General features: G+C 49.7%; 1 protein-coding gene across 2 annotated transcripts in view; it reads right to left on the reverse strand.

Annotated features, from left to right (window-relative positions):
* Positions 1-9,888, reverse strand: part of TRAPPC9 (trafficking protein particle complex subunit 9) — a gene marked incomplete at its 3' end in the record, with an annotated part of 533,166 nt that extends 523,278 nt beyond the window's left edge. For both annotated transcript variants that reach the window (XM_081266489.1, XM_081266488.1), the window contains exons 1-3: positions 9,770-9,888; positions 6,730-6,854; positions 2,845-3,438 (exon numbers count right to left, since the gene is read on the reverse strand). In XM_081266489.1, the coding sequence (XP_081122615.1) occupies positions 2,845-3,428 (584 nt within the window). In that variant the 5' untranslated portion in view covers positions 3,429-3,438; positions 6,730-6,854; positions 9,770-9,888. The remainder of the gene's footprint in view (positions 1-2,844; positions 3,439-6,729; positions 6,855-9,769) is intronic.
* Positions 9,889-14,949: the final 5,061 nt, after the last annotated feature.

The following is a 14,949-nucleotide window of genomic DNA, read 5'->3' on the forward strand; positions in this document are numbered from 1 at the left end:
CTAAACTTAAATCTCCACCTGAGACAGGCACCCAACAGTCTTCCCCTGGCCATCAGTGGCCCACACTCCCCATCCAGCTGTTGAAATCAGAACCTGTGCGCTGTGTTTGGTCTCCTCTTTCCTGTCTCTAAAGTACCCCTCAGCTGGTTCTAGCACCTAGCACAGCACCCAGCAAGCACCCAGTAAATGTGTGCTGAAGCAGCACTGGAGGTCCTTACTAACAAGGACCTGCCCATTCCACTTAGGATGGGCACTTGTCTTTCACACAGGAGGCCCAGGACAGAGATTCACAATTCCAGGCAGCTCCTGGGTAATGGCCTTAATGTCCTTCCTGCCAGAGATGGGCAAGGGAGAAAAGCAGAGCCCAGGCCAAGTACTTCTCACATGGACTCCAGGCTCCAGTGATGGGAAGGCCCCACAGTCATGGAGGAACCCTGTCCTGTACTTCCCAGGTGGACAGCTCCAATTTCCCACACCTGCCATATTCATTTCTCTTTTGTCCCCCCACCCTGAATGTAAGAAAATCCTTCAGGAAGTCCCACCTATCTCAGTTGAGATAAAGGAAGTGGAGAATGAACATGTTCTCATTTGAGCCACAGCACTAAAGAAGATACCAGGCTCCAGGAAAGCTGGTGGGTGGCAGCAGTGTACAGAAGTGACACTTTCCCCACAGTGCACTGGGGACCAGCAAGGAGGCCAGACAAAGATTGTCCTTGGAGCTGACCATCCATTGAATGCTCCAGATCCATAACACAAATGAATGGCATGCCACCAGTGGTGGACATGGCTTTCCTGCCTAGAGGGGAGAGGAAAGCTGGTGCGAGGCCTGTGATGGAAGCAGGGACCCCCGCCCACCCCCACCTTCACTCTGAATGCGGAGGCAGAGAGGAACTGGTGGCCAGAGGCAGAGGTCCCATGTCCACAGACTCCAGCGAACCAGCTGTGGGAGGGGTCCTCTTGCCCTACACTTAAAAAGGTCACCCTTGAACCCTCCCAAGAGGCCATGGACTGGACTCGGTGTGGGGACTACCTCTGCCCCCTGCTGGGGGAAGTGTGGAGGTGAGGGAAGAAGGAATGCAGGCTCAGGTGAAAGCAAAGGTGGAGGGGGCCCACCCCCGCAGCTCCAGAGCCCAGCACACTCGCTCCCGAGGGCCGCCAACATGCACCCCACAGCCACAGCCACCAGCACAAGCCTGAGCATCTGTTCCCAAGCCCAGGCTCAAGCAAGGCACGGCAGCCTGAGTCCCCAGCTAAAACTCCCCTGAAATCAAGGGGCATCTTGCTTTCTCAAAAGAAACCAAAAAATGAATGAAGCCTCATTTGTCACTGAATACTGAAGACCAAACATGTTCTCCCACAGCAAGTATGTCAACAAATATCAAACACCAATGGGTTACATGCTAACAAAGCTATGATTCAAACATTAAAAATTAAAAGGTTATCCAGATAACACAGGAATCCAGGCAGCAGGGAACTTCTGTCTCTGAAAGCAATGAGGGCCAGGGAAGCCAGCTCACAGGGCGCAGCCGGGGAGCAGCGCGTGCACGGCCTACCTTTTCAGACCCAACAACACACTCACAGGGCGGTATGAGAGAAAAAAAGGAAAAGAAAAGAAAGAGGAACAAGCAAAATTAGAAACGTACAAGAACAAAAACTCTCATAACTACCACTCTACATGTACAAGAAATGACCATGGCTCTGGGAGGGGGGCAGGCGAGGCCTTTAGGCAACACACCCACACCCAGGGCACTGGGAGGCGGGGCGGCAGGCAGGCTGCCCATCAGAGAGCCCAGCACACAGCCCCTGGGCCAAACTCAAACTGGACCTACATCCAGCCACAGAATGAAGTGTCTGTGCAGGAGAGATGCATACCCTCTCTGCCAGCAGGGGGTGCAGGCAAGGTGAGATGAGCTCCGCTCCTGCACCAGATCCAGGTCACCAGCCACCAGGGGAATGGATCTGAGCCAGCTCATGGGCCTCCCAGGCTCACTGAAGTGCTTATAATTGTGAGAATGGGCATACCGTGAGGGCCACTTCACTGCCCATCCTTAAGCCAAAAGCTCACGTGCAGGTGAGGAAATGAAACTTCCCTGCAGACCCTCAAAGTTCACACAGTGTGACAGGGCCACTCTATGCTTCCAACTCCTAGGCTGGACTGGACAGTTGTTTTTGCTTCTGTGACATCTTCTCCTCAGACTTACCACCAACCAGAAAGCTGCTGTGTGGCCACAGATCAGATCCAGGAGCACCCAAGGACTTGCTCTGTGCAGGCGCTGTGCCAAGTGATCCTCACAGACCACCATCCCAGTCCCATGGTAAGAAAGAGACTCAAGTGACCAGATGCCTGCTGAGGCCACAAGGCCAGGAGTGACAGCTCCCTGCAGGAGCCCCTAGCAGGAAGGGCTCCCTCTTGTAGAGGCTGCTGCTAAGCTCACATTTACTTCTTCCACTGGACAGCAGCTTTGCAGGACAGAGAAACGGGCAGTGGGCAGAGTGAAGAGGATGGCGAGGAGACCTGGCCTGACCTCCCCTGCTCTATCTAGCACTCCCTGGGACACAGGGCATGCAGCCAGTCCATGGCTATGCTCAACACAAGTGGCTGTGGCTACTGTACTGGTAGGAAGCTGCAGGAGTCTCACCAGGGCCCCCAAAGGGGACTGAATGCACACACTAACCCCAGGGATTCCCTTACCCAAAGGCCACCTGTTTTTAAGTCATTGGTCTTTAAAAACAGTGGACAACACTTCTCTGTCCCCACAGCAATAAACTCTACAGAAGGAAGCAACCCAAACCCCCATCCAGGGGTCAGTGTCTCAGGGGCAGCAGTTCCCCAAGTATACTTACCTACTATCAGTGTCCAGTCCCACGAAGTCCTTCTTCTCGAAGGGGACGCAGAGGAGGGGAATCTTGTCCCCAGACTTGTCCGTGGCCCTATCCAGGCGTTTGGACTCGAGCACAATGAAGAGTGACTCAATGAAGTCCTCGATGCGCTTCTCTACGGAGCTGCAGTCCTCATAGCTGGGGTAGAAGGCCACGTCGGGGCGTTGCTGCTCCGCCACGTCCCCCTGCAGCCCGAAGACAAAGAGCCGGGAGTCGTAGAGCGTGGAGCCATAGATCTCCTTCTGCACATGGAACTTCTCGAAGGTCTGAGGCCAGTCCCTGGCAGAGAAGCAGTCAGTGATGGTGATGAGGCCCACAACCTTGCGGTGCGTCTGGAAGTCGCCCCACTCGTTGTTCTCGGGCGGGTAGTGGTGCCGGTAACGGATGAAGAGTGCACGCTGAGAGTCCCGCATGCTCAGCTGGCTCACAGAGCAGATCCTCCGGTAGATGCTGAAGAAGTTCTCCTCAGAGACCACGCCCACGGGCTGCACCACCACCAGCAGGGTCTGGTGGTCCTCAGCACACTGCATGTAGTCAGGGACACTCATCCTGAAGGCCCTGTCCAAAGAGAGAAAGCTAGACTCTGAGAAGCAGAGATGACCTCAGCACTGGTTCAGAGACACAAAGCCTGTGCTTCTGTCCCATCAGCAGCGGGGACAGTGACCTCAATACCAGCACCAGGTCTACCTAGTCAGGGTTTGTGATTCTACACTAACCACTGCTGTGTGATGTAAGCGACCCATGCAATGTCACTGAGACTTACTTTTCCCTTTTGTGAGAAGCCACAGTTGAAACTAACCATGTGCAAAATCTCATCATTCACATTCCTAACGTCCAGTGAACACAGAAAAGTTGGGGTGCCAGATGTGCTGATAGACAGGAAGTGAATATCCTAAAGAAGTTAATTCTCCCAGATGAACAGAATCAATGCAATTCTGATTAGAATTCCTACCAAGTTTTGTGTGTGTGTGTGTGTGTGTGTGTGTGTGTGTGTGTGTGTTTTGGTGATAATGGGGATTAAACCCAGAGTTGCTGTACCATTGAGCTACATCCCAAGATTTTTTTTTCTTTTTTGGCAATACTGGGGATTGCTCTACCAATAAGCTACAACCTCTGCCCTTGTTATTTTTCAAGACAAGATCTCACATAACTGCTCAAGCAGTCTTTGAACTTGCAATCCTCTGCCTCAGCCCCCAAGTGGCTGGAATTATAGGTATGCACTACTGCACATGACCCCTAACAGATTTTTGATGAAAGGTAACAAACTAATTTATGGTCAAGAGTAGCTACAAAACTCCTGAGGTACCACCAACAAGGGGCATTTATCCCACAAAATGGCAAGACCAGGTAGGACTGCTAATGGGGTAACAGAGTATCTTTGTAGCATGATAAAAGTGTCGTAAGACTGATTGTGGTGGTGGCTATGCAGCTTGATCTGCATATGTCCCAGGTCACCAGCCTGTACACCTAGGTTGGTGACCTGGATGATATCTCAATAAAGCTATTTAAAAAAAAAGCCACCATTACCACAGTATTCTCACAAAGACAATTAGACCAGCGAAAAGTAACCCAGCTCAGAACCAGATCCACACAGCCAGGAAATGTGAAACGCAACAAGCGCCACTGTGCAAGGGCAGGAGGGACAGTCTCCTCAACAAAGGGCACCAGGAGGCAGGCACTCCACAAGCAAGAAAGATGCAGGCCCCGTCGGAACACAAGCCTCCCGAAGATGAAACTCATATGGCCAATCCATGCCCAGAAATAGGTCCACTTCAGTGGCAATCAGGAAAAAAACACTGACAAACCACTTCGTATCCACCAGTGTGACCAAAAAAAAAAGCAGCCGGATGCAAAGGCATATGCCCAGCATCCCAGCAACCAGGAGGCTGAGCATTGCAAGTCCAAGGCCAGCCTCAGCAACTTAGTGAGACCCTATCTTTAAAAAAGGGATAGGGATGTATCTCAGAGAATCCCAGGGTTGCCTAGTACCAAAAAATAAAGTTTCTATTGTTTTAAAATATACATGCACTCTACCATGGCTCAGCATACAGTTCTGCAGCATGAAGTATGCTCACACTACTGGGCAGCCTTCACCACATCCAGCTCCAGAACTTTGCTCTCAAACTCTGGGCCCACTAAACATCAGCTCCCCTTCCCCACAGCTCCTGGCCACCACCACTGTACCCTCTGTCTCTAGGAATCTGACCTCACTAAGTAACTCACATAACTGAAATCATGCACTGTTTGTCCTCTTGTGACTAACTTATTTCACTTAGCAGAAAGTCTCTAAGGTTCACCCATGTTGTAGCATGTGAAGAATTCCCTGCCTTTTTCAAACTGAATAATATCCCATTGTGTGCAAATACCGCATTTCATTCATTCATCCATTGAATGGACACATGGGTTGCTTTTATTTTTGGGGGGAGGAACTACCAAAGATTGAACTCAGGGGCACTCAACCACTGATCCACATCCCCAGCCCTATTTTATATTTTATTTAGAGACAGGGTCTCACTGAGTTGCTTAGCGCCTCACTTTTGCTGAGGCTGGCTTTGAACTTGTGACTCTCCTGTCTCAGCCGGGAAATTACAGGCGTGCACCACCCCACCCAGCTGGCTTATACTTTTGGCTACTGTGAATACTGCTGCTATGAACTCAGGTGTACAGACAAAACTATATAAGTATGAAAAGCAGCCAGTGTTTGCAAAGCTGTGGATCAAAGGTCATTCTCCCATTCCACAGATGGGAGCACAGGTAGCATGTCCACTTTAGAAAGTACTGTGGCACATACAAAGGCAGTACATGTGCTCTCTGGACCTGGTGATTCCTCCCACGAAAACTCTGCACAAGGATGGTGGGCAGACATAAATAGAGGTTCACAGAAGCCAGATGCAGAGATAATGTCAATCGATGCTAAGAAACGAAAGGATAAATAAACTAGAATAGTGACAGTGAACGACCCACAGCTACACTGCAGGAACATGGGTGGAGCTCAAAACCAATGGGCAAGAGCAAATGCAACCAAGTAGCCGACTAACACAAACAGTAGGATTCCATTGACATCAAATTCACACACAGGCAAAACCTGCGCTAGGGCGCCCTTCAGTGGTCGAGCACCTACCCACCATGCACCCGGCCCTGGGTTCAACTCCCAGCAAGGAAAAAATTTTTAAAAAAACAGGCAACACTGAACACTATTTTGTTGAAGAATATTTACACATACAAAAACAAAAAGCAAAAAAAAATAAGCAAACTTGGGTAGTGGTACTTAGGTGGTAGAGGAATATGTTTGTGAGGAAAAGAGCAGACATTGTGCTTCCCCAGCGGGTGGCAGGTACAGAGGATTTGTGTGGTTACCCTCAAAACTGTACATAAGGGGGCTGGGGCTGGGGCTCAACGGTAGAGCGCTCGCCTAGCACAGGTGAGGCCCTGGGTTCGATCCTCAGCACCACATAAAAATTAATTAATTAATTAAAGATATTTTTAAAAAACTATACATAAGCATTACGTGTTTTATGTATATTCCAAAATCTTTTAAGAATTAAAAATATGGGGGCTGGGATTGTGTCTCAGTGGTTAGAGTGCTTGCCTAGCATGTTCAATCCAAAATAAAGGTATTGTATCCATCTACAATAATTTTTTAAATAATGAATTAAAAATATGTATTTCAAATATTATACATAGGTCATGTGTTCAAACATTATACATTTGATGTTATATTTTTCAAAAATTATCAAGAGTTAAAAAAAGGAAGAAAGTCTAAATTCAAAGAGCTTATACTCTAGCACGCAACCAGCTTCTGCATGGAGAACCACAGTCCTCCTCTGCCCTGCTGCTCCTCCCACGTACCTTCTCCAAGGAGCAAAAGTGAGGACTCACAAGTCACGTGTGCTGTAGATGCCGTTCTGCCTGAAGACAGGGGGACACTGGCATTCAACACAGGTCTGGTTAGGGGAGTGTTGAGTTCCTCTCCTCTGTAGAAAAATGAGAAAAATAGGAATGTATGCTCTTTTTTATAAAACTTAAGCAAACCTAATAAGTGCCTTGTGAACAATAACTATGACCATGATTTTTTTTTTTTATACTGGGGATTGAACTCAGGGGCACTCGACCACTGACCCACATCCCCAGGCCTTTTTTGTATTTTATTTAGAGACAGGGTCTCTCTGAGTTGCTTAGTGCCTTGCCATTGCTGAGGCTGGCTTTGAACTTGTGATCCTCCTGCCTCAGCCTCCCCAGCCGCTGGGATTACAGGCGTGCACCACTGTGCCCACCTTATGATCATCATTTCTTTTTAGGGTAACTTATTTCTTTTTTGGTGTTAAAACATTCTTAGCAGCACACATCAGGGTATGCCTGTCATCCTAGCACTTGGAAGGCTGTGGTGGGGGGATCGCTTGAGCCCGAGAGTTCAAGACCAGCATGGGCAACACAGCAAGACCATCTCAAAAAAAATAAAAATCTCATTTTTATGAAACGATGATGAGAGTACACAGTGGCTGCGTGTCTCTCTGTTATCCTATCTGAGCAAAAACAAAAACAAGCAACCCAATTATCAACCCTCTAACCTTTGGGATTTTACCTACAAACCAGGTCCTCTTCAGGGTCCCTTCCACTTGTAACTGGGCACAGAGAAACACAGGAGGGGACACACCCATGTCCTGGCACACCACCTCAGCAAAAGTTGTCCCTGAAGCTTCTTAGGACCACAGCAAACTTCCCATAAAAATCTGTCTCAGATTCAAACCATGCCTCTGACCCAAGAAGCAGGAGTTCTTAGAGAAGCTGAGAACAGGAAGTATACTAAAATTGTGGACAACTTTCCACACTTCAGACTTCACAACACCCCTGGGGTAGGTGCAAGTCACCTTCAGTCTCACATGGGAATCCCAGCCTCATAGCCTGCTCTGGTCCTGCTCCACACTGGCAAACTGGAGCTCAGGCTCCAGCCCGGCCTCCCTACTGCCTCCTTCCAGGGGATCTAATGGAACATAGCCCAATACCAGGCAGACAATGTCCGGGACAAAGCTAGCGCAACTATGAAGACATCAAAATGGATTTGTTCAGCATGGTAGCTTCTCAAAGAGTGAAACAGAGTTGCTAGAAAACTATCATTCTATTCCCAGGTATGTACCCAAGAGATCTGAAAATGTGTCCCCGCAGGTCAAAACCTTGTACATAGCAGCAACATTCAAATTAGCAAAGGGAGGAAACAAATCAGATGTGCATTGTGCCAAGCAGACACACAAAAGATGGTCTATCCATGCCATGGGATGTTTTTCAGCCACAGAAAAGCACAAAGTATTGACACATGCTAAAACGTGGATGATTTATGCTGAAAGAAGCCAGACACAAACAACACGTATGGCACTAATATGAAACGGCCAGAATGTGCAAATCCATAGACACAAAACAAATCAGTGGCTGTGGGGAGTGGGGAGCAGGGGGATGAGAAAGGGCTGCAAACAGTTGTGGAGCTTCTTTCTGGGATGATGGGAAATGTTCTGGAATGGTAGTGGTTGCGCAATGGTAAATATATTGAAAATATCTGGAAAATACACTTAAACAAGCAGGTTTTCTGCTAGGTAAAGGATTTATCAATAAAGTTGTCATTTTTTAAACATTTCCTGAGCCTGGCTGCATGCCTGTAATCCCAGATACTCAGGAGGCCAAGACAGGAGGATCACAACTTCTAGCAATTTAGCCAGACCATGTCTCAAAAATTTTTAAAACCAGTTGGGGATGTAGATTATAGTAAAGTGCTTGCCTGGCATGCCTGAGGTCCTGGGGGGTTCTTGACAATTATTTTTCCTTCTCCACTACTAGTCTACTCTGTAATTTTTAAAACAAAATCTTGACAAATCTGTAGTACTGCAACATTCTTAGGTCTCCAACATGGTGAGGCCGGTGCTTCTGTTTCAAATATTAATAAAGCTAGCCCAGGAAGTAGCTACTGTGCTTTTTAGAAATGAGCAGTCACTGGTTTAAACGAGGGGGTGGGGTGGGTTTCAGTCATAGCCTCAAACCTCCAGCTCATTATGAAATGAACAGAGCCCTGCTTTCAGCATTTTAATTTCCCTCTCCACAAAAACATGTGAAGACAACACACTGCATCCTAACACCAGAAAACTTCCAGTTGAAAGGCTTTTATGGACGCATAAGGTGGTGCATGCTTGTAATCCCAGCTACTCTGGAGGCCAAGGCAAGAGGATGGCAAGTTCAAGGCCAGCTTCATCAATTTAGGAGAACCTGTCTCAAAGTGAGTGCAGCTGATTGGTAGAACGCCCCTGGGTTAAGTACCCAGTATCACAAAAAAGGGGGGATGGTGGCATTTACGTCGTCGGGAAGGTGAGCGGGCGGAGGGGACACTGACAGAGGCGATCACAGGCCAGCGCGGAGTGACACTTTCCTGCCCCACGGCTGCACCTGCACAAGCACAAGCGAGAGTTGCAGGGAGGTTTCGAGGCGCTCCTCCCGCAGCCGACTTGAGGAGCGCGGCGGGTCCCGGGGCGAGGGGCGTGTCGCTGCCCGCACCGGGAGCGCCAGCCCGAGGGCACCCAACGGAGGCGGCGGGCACCGCGCGGACCCGGCGCGGCCAGGCCGGGCCCAGCGGCAGGTGCGGCCCGGGACCGGGCAGGTGCGGCCGGAGTCTGCCGAGGGCGTGGACACGGCCCCGGACAGGTGCGCGCAGGGCACACAGGCACCGGGGCCGCGAGCGGGGCCGATCGCAGCCGGGCGGGGCGGCGACCCGGGGCAGGTGGGCAGACCCGGCCGGGCAGGTGTGGGCTGGCCAGCCCCTCCGCGAGGCCACGGCGGCTGCGCGGCCGCCACACGCGCCCTCCCCGGGCCGGCCGACTCCCTGACCCGGAGCCCCCCGCTTCGCACTTACGCAGCCGGTGGCCCGGGCCGGAGCAGGAGCCAACGGCCTGACGGGCTGCGGGCCGAGCTGCCTCGGCGGCCGCTCCCCCGGCTCACGGCTGGCGCTTCCGACTGGGGCCGAGCGGCGCCGCTCTGCGCATGCGCAGGTCCCGTCCTGCCGGCGCTCCGGCCCGGGTTTTCACACCGACGAGGGAAGCGCGTGCGGTGGGAGGAGCTGGACCGGGAAGAGCGGGAGAGAGGGAGGGAAGGAGAGGGAGGAGGTGGAGGGATGGGTGGGGAGGGAGGAGGTGGAGGGATGGGTGGGGAGGGAGGAGGTGGAGGGATGGGTGGGGAGGGAGGAGGTGGAGGGATGGGTGGGGAGGGAGGAGGTGGAGGGATGGGTGGGGAGGGAGGAGGTGGAGGGATGGGTGGGGAGGGAGGAGGTGGAGGGATGGGTGGGGAGGGAGGAGGTGGAGGGATGGGTGGGGAGGGAGGAGGTGGAGGGATGGGTGGGGAGGGAGGAGGTGGAGGGAGGGAGAGACCTGGAGGAAGAGACCTGGAGGAAGAAAGGAAGACTGGAGGGAGAAGCAGAAATGAAGAGCCGAGTTTTGGCTCCTAGGGCCGGGCACCCTCAGGAAAGGACCTGCCCTGTCACCCTGTCTCCAGGCCACTCACTAATCCCTCAGGAATAGTGGTAGAGGCCCCTGCAAAACCCCCAGTGACTGGCCTGAGGCTGAAGCTGGAGGATCGTGAGTTCTAAGCCAGCCTCAGCAAATGGAGGTGCTAAGCAACTCAGCGAGACCCTCTCTAAATAAAATACGAAATAGGGCCGGGGATGGGGGTCAGTGGCCGAGTGCCCCTGAGTTCAATCCCCAGTACCTGTCCCCTAGTGATAGGGGACAAAGAGACGTGATAGGTGGAAACATGAGGCCAAGGGAATCATTCTAAAACTGGGTCCACTGTGCTGACCCCCACATGTTTTCACTTTTAAAAAGCAATTTGCCTGCAGCCCTGCCTGTCTTAAGTCCCCAAGATGTGTTACATTCCTCCCCAAACAATCTGTATCTGTTATCTTCGGGAAATACAGATAAGAGCACATGTTACCCTGAGGCAGGGAGGGAGTAGGGAGACACACTATGACCCTTACACAGACCAGATTCCAGAACTCAGGGAGATGAGGATCACCCCCCTAATCATGAAACCATTAAGAACAAGGTCCAATTAGAACTGGTCAGCCTGGGCCAAAGTGACCTAGAGTTGCCATGGTAGTGGGGACTTGAAAATCTGATGTCATCCTGCTGTCACTCAAAAGTCAAGAGGTGGACCTGGGCAAAACTCTAAAGACACTCTGGGACACTCCCCCCACCCAATAAAACTGGAGAGTAAGAGAGATGGGCTGTCCCCTCTCTTGAGAGGACCCACTCTCTCCCTTGAGAGTGTCTTCCTTTCCCCTTTCCTATCCTTTCTAATAAACTCATGCCTGCTACTCTTAGCAACATGTCTTGAAAATTTTTTTGGCATGATTACAAGAATCAGGGATTGAAGGGGGGATCTTCATGCTGCCTCATATTCCCAGAAAGCCCCAGCCTTATATGCTTTATGGCACTCAGGGGGTCTCAGTGCACCACTATCCTTCTCTCCTTTTGCAGATAGACTAAGGGGTGTGTGGCGTGGGACTCTCTCGGGCATGTTTAATCTGCAGGGTGGTAGGCCCCAACTGCTAATGCCAGTCAGAGGTCAGAACATGAGCCTGAAGCCTGCTCATCCCCCACTTGGAGGACCCCAGCAATCAAATTCCATGACGGGTGCAGGGGACGTGTCAACTCCAGGGCCATAGCACCCAGCTTGCCAAATAGCAACAGAAGCCACCCAAAGGTGTAAATTGCTCTGGGTTTAAGACAAAGGAAAGAGGATTCACACACATAGCTTAGACTATGCACAGCACAGAAGGAATTTTTTTCCCTTGCAGTGCAAAGGATCAGACCCAGGGCCTCCTGTGTGCTAGACAAGCTTCACTCTCCCTCTGAGCTCCCTCCCCAGCCTCAGACGGAATTCTTAATAGGTGACATCTCCAGGAAAGACAGAAAACAGGGAGAGGGAGTCGCTCTCCTTTGTGTATTTTTAATGTTCTGTGTGAATATTTCACCATATGCATGCTTTTTTTCCAATTAAAAAAATTTTTTTAAAAAGACAGTAATGGAAGCCAGGACTAGTTTTCTCAGAAAACACAGTAGCAACCGAAAAAATGGTCTGAACCAACCCTTATGCTTTAAGCTAGCAAGCATTTATTGGCCCTTTCCTGTATGGCCAAGACTATTTTATGTCTTATGTTATTATTCATATTTTTAATAAAATAATAATATGCTACCCCTCCTCCCTGCCCAGGACCAGTAGGAAACCAATTGAGTTTTTATTGAATTTTAAGGAGTAGGAATGATTTATAAACAAAACACATCTTCAGAGAAAAACAGGTAGAGGGGATTTCTAGCATGCCAGGAAGCATCTTCGGTGGAGACGGAGGGTGAGGACTGAGGAAGGGTGCCCACTAGACAACACAGAGAGCTGGCAGAGGGCAGGGGAGGGCCTCAGCATGATAAAGGTCTATGTGGTTAATGTTACAGAACACAGAAAAGAGACATCTTTGAGAACCACCAGTGACGGAGGGCTGTGTGCCAGGAACCAGGCTCCATGCCTCACTCAGGGACTTCACGGATCCACAAAAAGTGGCTTTTTTGAGTGCTGAGGTCCAGAAAGGACACACCACTTGGCTAGGGGCACACAAGTGGCTGGTGCTATTTGGGGATTCTAATCCTGGGCAGTCTGACTCCACAACCTGTACTCTTCCTGTAGTTCTTATTCTCTATAAATGGATAAGACAAGCAACTGGGAAAGCTGGCCAACTGAAGCATTGTTTATGTTTGTACAGCATTTCCCTATTTATAATCCCTGCTTTATTTCACCTTCTCAGCCTATCTGCAGGGGAGGAAGGAACCATCGTTGGAAACCCTTATCAATGAGAAAACAGATACTCATCAGGTGTAAGAGCTTGCACAGCCCCAAGTGGGGTGGGGCTGTCCAGCTGCCAAGTGGGGGTGTTCGGAAAAGGCCCAAGGCTGTCTCTGGGACTTGGTTCTACTTCTATACCAGCTTTAACCTCTCCAAAGCATATGAGAAATGGATATTGGGATTCAAAGAACATACAAAGACTGCCCTGGTTAGACATACAAAGTTGGAAGGAACCTTTAAAATAATCTGAGCCACCTCATACCCATACTAGATCCTCTCTACAAAGATCCTAAGAAAGGCCGGGCGTACTGGTGCACACCTATAATTCCAATGGCTCAGGAGGCTGAGAGGCAGGAGGATTGAAAGTTCAAAGCCATCCTCAGCAATTTAGCAAAGCATTAAGCAAATTAGTAAGACTCTATCTCTGAATAAAATATAAAAAGGGCTGGGGATGTGGCTCAGTGGTTAGGTGCCCTGGGTTCCATCACTGGTACCAAAAAAAAGAGAGAGAGGATTGGCAGGAGGCTTTTTGGCTTTTTGTTTGTTTTTTGGTACCAGGGATTGTACCCAGGGGCACTTAACCACTGAACCATACCCTCAGCCCTTTTTATTTTTTATTTTGAGATAGGGTCTTGCTAAGTTCCTTAGGCCTCAATAAATTGCTGAGGCTGGCTTTGACCTCCTGTCTCAGCTTCCTGAGCCACTGGAATTACAGTTGTGAGCCACTGTGCCTGGTTAGATACAGTGGCTTTGATGCCATGTATGTATTTTCATGGGCCACTGTAACAAATGACCATAGATTGGTGGCTTAAACAAGTGTTGATTGGTTATGGTCCAGAGGCCAGAAGTCTGAAATCAGGAAGCCAGCAGGGGGCTTTCCAGGGAGGGCTCTTGCTATGGTTTGAGTGTCTCCTAAGGCTCAAAATGAGGAAATTCAGTCCCACTGGGAGGAAAACAGAGGGTGAAAACCTAATCTGACCTTGGTGTTTAGAGATGGGGCTTTTAGGAGGTAATTACAGTTAGGTAAAGTCACCTGTATGGAACTCCTGTGATTACATGCTGGTGGCTTTATAAGAGGGAGAGACCAGACACATATCCAAGCACCCTCTCTCTGCCCTGTGCTACCTTGATTTCTGCCAACAAGAAGGCACCTCCAGATCCATAAGCCAAAATAAGCCTCTTTTCTTCTGCATTTATCCCGTCTTTGATACTGTATTATTAGCAGCGGAAAACAGACTAATGCAGCCCTCCCCTGGGTTGCAGCCTGCTGACTTCTTATATCCTCACAGCAGACAGAGAGCCAAATAGCTCTTTTGTCTCTTCTGAGGACACAAGTCCTACTGGTGAGGGCAAAGCCCTGACGCCTAACTGCCTCCAGAGGGCCCCACCTCCTAATACCACCGCACATAGAATCAGATTGCAACATATGAATCTGGGGGTGTACAAACATTCAGTTCATAACAAGCTCTATTAAAGTCTCCAACAGAGCCAGAATCTGCTTCCCTGAAACACCCAATCTTGGGGTCTCAAAGAACAGGACCTATGCCCAACTAGGCTTGGTGGAGCTGATAATTATCAGTCTTGAGTTAACAGGGTAAGTTGGTGGCCCTCCTCCAGCACTCCCTAACTATAAACTTCAATGTCTTCTATTAAATGAGGGTACCACTTATTAGAACTAAATAAAACAACGGAAAGCAATTTTAGACAGTGTGACACAAATTCTGTTACACACACAGCTCTGGGACAAGATGACCATATGTGTCTATTTGCCTGGGACAGTCCAAGGTAATGGCTGTTGTTCTGGTTGTTTCCTTTTTGGATGGTGCTATCATCCCACTTCAGGCAAAAGCCATCATTCCTACAGGCTTTGATCCCCCAGTACTGTGAAGGGTCCCTTACTCTTTCCCGTGTTGCAGAGCTCTCTTAATGAGTAGACAGGCACTGGGATGCTTGTCAACAGTGCCATGTCTCACCTGGGTTTTCTAGCTCACAGACCAAGGAGGGAAGAAATTATTTCAATAAACCACACTTATTTAGCATCACTGAATGCCAATCGCTTCATTAAACCTTCACATGTCCTCCATCAAAAGAACGCAAGAATGACAGATACCACTTAGGGACCTCCTATCTGGCAGGTAACGTGCACTGTGCTAGTCATAAATCTCTCACATAATCCTCATTCTGACCCGATAATTCGGGTTGTTT

The sequence above is a fragment of the Spermophilus citellus genome (assembly GCF_964194105.1).
Source record: "Spermophilus citellus genome assembly, chromosome: 14".
NCBI classification, from domain to species: Eukaryota; Metazoa; Chordata; class Mammalia; order Rodentia; family Sciuridae; genus Spermophilus; species Spermophilus citellus.